This window comes from Trichechus manatus, unplaced genomic scaffold (assembly GCF_000243295.1).
Source record: "Trichechus manatus latirostris isolate Lorelei unplaced genomic scaffold, TriManLat1.0 scaffold00178, whole genome shotgun sequence".
Taxonomy (NCBI): Eukaryota; Metazoa; Chordata; class Mammalia; order Sirenia; family Trichechidae; genus Trichechus; species Trichechus manatus.
Genome location: NW_004444114.1, coordinates 2,069,777 through 2,077,560, shown reverse-complemented (window position 1 = coordinate 2,077,560; position 7,784 = coordinate 2,069,777). Strand labels below are relative to the sequence as shown.

Sequence of the window (7,784 nt, the reverse complement as noted above, 5' to 3'; positions counted from 1 at the left end):
TATATGAATGTTGATGGAGCGGATCCCTATGAAATGAACTGTTGAGTCTGGACCTTCTAAATCTGAGAGCAATCTAACAGCTATTACTCTACTCCAAAGGAGAAAGAAATCAGAATTTGTAGTGAAAATTATTTGACATAAATGGTGTGATGTATGTATAGAGGGTCCATTCACTTATAGGAAATGTAACAAAGTTCTCGGACAAAGGAGCACTTCACTTACAAGGAATTACTCTTCCTTTTTCTGATGCTGGCTGAACCAAAGACCAACAAACATATGAAGTGAAACCCAAAAGGCTTGCAATGGCTTCAATAATACAGTTCCTGTGCTCAATATTTGTGTTGATGACCTTTTATTTCTTTCTTTTCCTTAGCAAAAGTATGAAATTGATTTATCTGGATAACTACCTATTTGCTTCCCTCTACTCTTCACAGGCACAGAAGCTCCTTTCAGTACCCAGTTCAGATTTCTGGTTCTTGATTCTGATATAGATGACAGCCCCTCAACACCAGTACTGATCAGCAATCTTGAGTAAAGGTTATTTCAAGATATAGCAATGGACTATAGCTCTCCCTCCTCCTCCTCTTTTTTCTTTAATATCTTTTTTCTCTTTTTTTTTTTTTTAACATAGAATACAATTTTACTACATTTTGGTCAAATATGCATTAGTACAAATACTATCCACTGAATTTGTTTAGTGGTGCAGTCTCTCCCACAATCAGTGTAACAAATATTTTTATGGGGAGGGTGGCCTGAGAGAGACAATTAGATCATAGAATATAAGCCTAACACAGAAGATAAGAAATAAAAGGTATGAAAGAAGAGGCTCCATAACAAAAGTATCAGCAGTTCTTGATGATGAGGGTGGAGGGGCCTGGGGATCTCAAGAAGTCACTAAAATAAGGAGAGGAACTGTGTGTGGAAATGAGAGAAATTGTATAAAATGATTCCTAATTCAGTCAGCAACCTAGATACTGCTAGCCCAAAATTAAATTCCTATCCACGGAAGCTTGTTGTCCAATCTTGGTTCGGCTACTGGGCTCTTGACTCTTTTATTCCCCACCTGCTGAATAAATTGAGTCCCTGTGTTTAAACAAAGAGCTTGTAATGGTCCCAAGGAAACCTCATGGCTTACACAGAGGAGTCAGTTTACTAACATTTTGCAGAGTAAAATTTTGTAAAAGAGTGAATTAAGTAACCTTTGTAAATGATATTGAATATTACTGAAGCAAAGATTAAGTGGGGAGAAAAAAGAATGCACCAAATTTCTACTGCTGGATCAGTTTGCAAGAGTGGTCTTGATGTGTCAAGAGACCAAGACAATAATAGAACAGAATTTGCAAGTAGTCAGGAAGGCTAGTGGTTCCAAGAGACAACAAGAAAATGATAGTTAATAAAGGGATGCAGCATAATGCAATCACAAAAAGACGAAACTTGAACGCGTAACAAATATGTTACAGGTTAGAACAACTATCCTCCAAGTCAGAACTATTTGAAAGGAATAATGTAGCCCAGGAGAAAACAAATTAAAAAAAAAAACCAAAAACTAGATTACTGTTTAAATTATCCAGGTCAGAGTACATGTGGTCTTCAGACTGATGAATGATACTGGAGGCATCACACTGTCCAACATTTTAGAACCTTGAGATTATCTATTCCAGCCCCTTCATTTTCCAGGTGAGGAAACCGAAATCCAGTGAGGTTAAATGCCTTGCCCAGCTAGACAATGACAAACCCAAAAAGAGAACTGGTTTCCTGATTTCCAGTTCAGAGACCATTCTTCCAACCATCCTGCGTCTAAGGTAGAAAGAGCACCATGGGGAGTACACATGGGACCACGTGACCACAATACTAAGGAATTTAATATAGAGTACTTCTCATTGTAAGACTCAGAGGAGAAAGATCCTGCCTGAGCAAGCCGAAAGAACAGACTGACAAAGCCTCTAAGCATTTACTACCCTTCCAGAGCAGAATGGCGGCAGACAGGTAAAGATCAAGGAAGCAACGCCTGTTGAATTAAACTGGTGACCAAGCCCTCACTTGTTATCCAAGAAAATGAGGCAGATCTCGTCAACAACTACTAAACAGCACTGAGAACAAAAACAGAAGTTAAAGGAAACTCTTTTTACTAGAAGACTTGTAAATACTAATTGATAATGAAAACAATAATAATATAATAATGATAATAATAACAGTACTTTTTAAAAACCACTTCAAATTGCATATTACAAACACACATGTTGTGAAGAAATGCTTGTTTGTGTGGATGAGAATGAATCACTGTCTTCCCTGCACTATTACAGCTTTATTCCTCAACGGGCACCAGATAGGTACCCCCAAGGAAAAGGAGTCTTGGTTAGCTCTCCTTTGCACTTAGATTCTCCACTTCCCTGATACAAATGGTAACACTGGTTCTACAAATTCTAGAAACAGGACACTCATGGGAGGATTATCTGAGACACTCGATGCGCAAGATTTGTAGCAAAAGTCTGTGATTTCTCTGTAAATTACTAATGCGAAATAGACACAACAAACCGTCCACAGCTTCAACTTCAAATGATTTGAACAAAAATAGAACGAGCCATGGACAGTGTCTGCATCCCTGTCCAACTTGATGTAAACAACGTTTGTAGAAATTGGGTTTGTTAAGAAAGTTTATCCATATATCTGGATAGCAATAAAAAGCGTTTCCTAGGAAACTGTAAGATCCTGTACCACACAGCATACAGCCCAACTAAGAGGAAAATTAGGTTGACTTCTCAATTCAAGGTACAAATTTACACAATTTTTCTTAACTCCTGTGATGATGTCCAAGTAAGTGGGCATGTATATTAGCAGTTGTATCTCTTTTCCTTTTCTTTCCCGCTGCAATCTTGCCTGTGAAGCTCATTGGTCTAGTCTGGATTTCCTCCTCTGCTGTGATCCCCTGGACGGCCACAGACTCCCTGTGTATTTTCGTCCTTATTTTCAGTTCCAGCCTGGGTCAATACTGTCCTTCTGCTGCTAAAGACACGACTGTTTCATGTCTTCCCATTTCTTCCAAGACGGCTGCCAGCATGCTCAGGTTTCCATCTGGGAAGTTCTGGGCTTCCCAAAGATCCAGGATCACGCCAGTAGGGCTCGATTTGGTGGCAAAGTAGTTCAAGTACCTGCAGTTGAGAATAGGAATGTGCTGAATGGCATGATTTACGGATCTATTTTCTCTTCTGCTTTTATTCCGTTAAAACTTTCTCTCCATTTGTCCCTTAAGTATCCTAATCCCACTTGAAAAACTGTGGCTTACAGAGAGCTGTCCTAAATAACTAGCCCATATTTAATTAGATCAACCCGAGACAGGAGATGTGATGTTTAACTTTGTTAACCTCAACTCTGAGTAAGATAATTTAAGAGACAGGATGTCTATGGGTCATATCCTAAACAGGAAATCAAGAGACTTATGTTTTCTTTCCAGCCCAGGCTCTGATGATTTTTGACAGGTGAATGCTATGCCTTTTGCTTGGTAAATGATGGCTTCACTCTACAAAGTACAGACTCCTGAGGTCTGTTTACAACTGAATACCAGTACTGTGCTTAGCATGTTAATTACTCATCAAGCATTACATCCTGCTCAACAGGAGATGAGAACAATAATTACTTTGTTGTTGTTAGGTGCTGTCCAGTCATTTCCAACTCATAGTGACCTCATGTGACAGAGTAGAACTGCCCTAGAGGGTTTTCAAGGCTGTGACCTTTCAGAAGAAGATCACCAGGCCTTTCTTCTGAGGTGTCTCTGGGTGGTTTTGAACTGCTAACCTTTCAGTTAGTAGTTGAGCACTTAACCACTTGGGCCACCCAGGGCTCCTAGATAGGTTTCTCAACACTGCTTGCAACTGGTCTATGGTGCAAAGTACAAAGAAGGAGCTTAATATATGTTTGCTGAAAGAGCAAATAAATAGATGGATGGAGAAAATGCATGTTTCCCTGTGTCTAACAGTTTCCAATCCTGGCATCCTATGTCTAACACAAACTGGTCCTGGAGCCTGGTCATACCCACCTGTCCAGGTTTAACTTATGGGCCAGCATCCTCCAGTCATGCCCTCTGGTCTGTGGGGCATCCAGGCTGCTACAGAGCTTCTGGCGGATGGGGAGAGGGATGCTGAAAGCACTGGGGCCTGTGATGGTGGTGATGGTGCTCGCTGGATCCAGCAGAGGCAAATCAATGCCAGTAGGTTCCTGTAGTTCAGTGACATGAACAACACAGCATTATTTCTGAAGACAAAAGCAATCCCTGTTGAACAAATCAGCATAATACTTTGCTTTGAGCGATAAGAAGAGAATGAGTGCTATTATTCTCTTTAGGAAAAATGGCTTCTTCCTGGCCTGGAAGTTGCACTTTCTTATATGTAACCTTGCTGAAAGGAAGAGGTATATTTTGAGCTGACTTTGCATAGCCTTTGGATTTATGGGTCTTTGGTGAGGGCTGGGCTGGATGGAAAGCTCTGGTGAGGTTCAATAGCAGCTTTCCTAATGGGATTCTCTAGGATGAGAAAGAGGAGAGAATCTCAATGCTCCTAAAGGTTTAGATTTCAGTAGGGAAGAAGTATTCTAAAGGGCAGTTCTCTGAGAATGAACAGATCTGAGATTAGAGGTGGAAAGTTCAGAGCTTCTGGAAACTGTCTGACCCTGTGGGGACTGCCCTGAGCAAATGCCTGAGTAAATGCCGCCTCTCTCCCCTGCGCAAGATGGCTCAGTGCTGCTTTGGTTGAATGAAATGGAACACAGCTCTTCCCTAAATAAAATCAAATTAAGACTAATTTAAAAAAAAAATAAAATGGTAAACACTGTACGCTGCCTAAGGGCAAGCTGCTAACGGCATCCTCCAATCACTGTACATCCTTATTTTTATAAAAATCTAATTTTAGTAGAGAAAACTATAAATTGGCTCTTAACATAGTTTTAGCTCATAAAACAGCATAAATGCAAAATCTGAATTTCATCTGCAGGAGAAACTCTAATCATTTTCTGATCACTTTTGCTGGTTGAAAAAGCAAAAGCAAATGTTGCCTGGGAACTATTAAAGCAATAAAAGAAAATCTACTTAATCTACTTTAAACATCATCTCTCTCTTTCCTTCAAGCAGGTAACTCCTTGGTGTACGGAATTAGTTGCTGGAGGATAAACTAGTCACATACAGTTTCAGCCATCATGAAATCTCGGTGTCGTGACGAGTGCTCAGATGAGGGGGTCAATGCCACCACTGCCCAGAGCCCCTCAAGCCTCGCCAGGCACTGCTGTGGCAGCCGCTCGAGGCACTGTGGGTGGTGGGGGTAAGCCAGGCCTGAGTCCCTGTATATCTGTGACTGACAGTGTGTTCCACATTCTAGGATTAGCCGCCAACACTCACATCAAGAGCTGTATAATCCCACCGCACAGGGGCCATCTGGGGGTTTGGAGGGCATTTTAGAGCAAAGCTAATGTATTTATTTATTTATTTTGCCATAATATGCACAGTGTTACTGGCTGCGATCACAGTATTTGGCTTCAAAACCCAAAGCTTGGCACACTGAGATTCCGAGGATTCCAATGGCTCCTTTGTGTTAGCTCCAGCTCATACTGGAATTTAAAAAATTATGGTATGAAACACAGAAGCACCAAATGGGAGCTGGAATCCTTGGAAGAGGAACACATCCCAAAGATCCCACCTGCCAATCAGGCACATTGCTCTTTCCAAGGGACCATGAGGAGAGGAGAGAGGGGAAGGTTCCTGACCCTGAGGGGCACTGGGTTTAAAGAATGGAGACAGAAGAGTGATCTGAGACCACCTGTCAGTGTTTATCAAAGGAATTATGTTTAGGAGACTCTGAATATAGGTGCCCCAATGCTTACATTAGGCATAAAAATGATGAATGTATTGGTTGGGGGCGGAGGTGAAGAGAAATGTCATGTTATTTCCACAACTTAATCCCATTGCCCATGATGACGTGCTGCTTGCCCCTTTCCTGGACAATAACAATAGACCCTTCAAGGAAACCTACCATATTACCCAAGAAAATACTACCCTGATACTCCCTGGTTGGCAATGGAGGTTAAAGTTCTCACAGGGAGGGTTCTGCTTTTTGTAGCTCTGATTCATTGCCTCTAAGATTCTTCTTCCATTTGACCACAGTAGCTCCATACTGTAGAGTGTCAGTGAAAAAGAAGAACCTCAACGAGATGAATTGACACAATGACTGCAACAATAGGCTCAAGTATAACAACAATTGTGAGGATGGCGCAGGACCGGGCAGTGTTTTGTTCTGTTGTACATGGGGTCACTGTGGGTCAGGACCGACTCAACAGCATCTCACAACAATAACAACAACAACAGCTCCATACTGCTTACCTGTGACCTACCCTGTAAATCTATGCCTGACTAGTCTTCCTAAAGCACAGCACTGATTTCTCTCTCTTCCTCTTGTTAGCCAGTTGCCATCAAGTTGGTTTGACTCATGGTGATCCCATGTGCATCAGAGTAGAACTGTGCTCTGTAGGGTTTTCAGTGTCTGATTTTTAAGAAGTAGATCACCAGGCCTTTCTTCTGAGCTGCCTTTGGATGGACTTGAGCTGCCTTTGGATGGACTCGAACTGCCAAACTTTAGGTTAGCAGCTGATCACATTAACAGTTTGTACCACCCAGGGACTCCTTCATTCTGTTATTAAGTTTTAGATGGCATGCCCTTCGCTTTTTTTATCACATGGAGTCCTAACTTTTAATCAGACAGTGAGGGATATTTGCACAACTTGCCTTACTGGCTGTTGTGAGGCCACCCAGGTGATTTATGTAAGGAACAGAGTCCAGGCTTTATGCAGAGTAGGGGTCCCATACATATTTGCTTCTGCCACTTGACATTCTGACCCCAAATTTTCTCAAATCACACTGTCCTCCAGACATACTGTCCTCAGTCTGAACCACTGACTATTCCCAGTGCCTTTTCTAAAGAGAGTTCTTCAACTCTGACAGCTCTTCAAACCTCTTCTTTAATCTTAGTTGGGCAAACCCTTCAAAGCCTGGTCCAAAAAGCATGTATAGTGAGCTCTCCCTGAGCAAACCCACCTAAAGGCATCACACGGGCAGACCTCTCATAACAGTTTCCACAGCTCTATGGTATTCCTCAGAAGCCCCTGAGTGATGCCAATAGTTAAGTGCTCGACAACTAGCTGAAAGGTTGGCAGTCTGAACTCACTCAGAGGCACCTTGGAAGACAGGCCTGGCCATCTGCTTCTGAATGGCCAACAGCCTTGAAAACCCTAGGGAGCAGTTCTACTCTGCACACATGGGGTCGCTGTGAGTCTGAATCCACTCCATGGCCACTAACAACAACAACAGCACGGCATTCTTTTATTCTGTCCTGTGTGTGCTGGCTGTATTCATGGGTTACTTCCTTCTCAAATTTATTGGTGGTGGGAGTATTTTTGTCATCCTCAAAACCCCTATGCTACTCAGCACAGTGCCCTGCATCTTAATATAGATTAATTAATATTATTAATCAATTAACATCGATTAATTAATTAAGCTTCTCAACTAATACTGTTGAAGTGAAAGAAAACATTTTTTTTTAATGCAGAAAGAGGGTGTAACCAGTCTCCAACAGAAGCCCATCCCATAAAGTTGAGCTTTCTTTCAGTTAAACATGGCTACATGAATCTCAGGAAGGTCTGCTTCCAGATCCATTTTGTCCCCCCTTTCTTGTCACTAAAAACCCTGGTGGTGTAATGGTTAAGAGCTATGGCTGTTAACCAAAAGGTCAGCAGTTCGAATCCACCAG

The 7,784-nt window shown here is 41.8% G+C and overlaps 1 protein-coding gene across 2 annotated transcripts in view; it reads right to left on the bottom strand.

Annotated features, from left to right (window-relative positions):
* Positions 1-2,182: 2,182 nt before the first annotated feature.
* The window catches only part of UNC5C (unc-5 netrin receptor C), a 437,515-nt gene continuing 431,913 nt past the window's right edge, over positions 2,183-7,784 (bottom strand). The window contains exons 15-16 of one of the 2 annotated variants that reach the window (XM_004387005.1): positions 4,034-4,212; positions 2,183-3,149 (exon numbers count right to left, since the gene is read on the bottom strand). In XM_004387005.1, coding sequence (XP_004387062.1) covers positions 2,984-3,149; positions 4,034-4,212 — 345 coding nt within the window. In that variant the 3' untranslated portion in view covers positions 2,183-2,983. The remainder of the gene's footprint in view (positions 3,150-4,033; positions 4,213-7,784) is intronic. The other variant, XM_012558632.2, reaches the window with a different exon arrangement.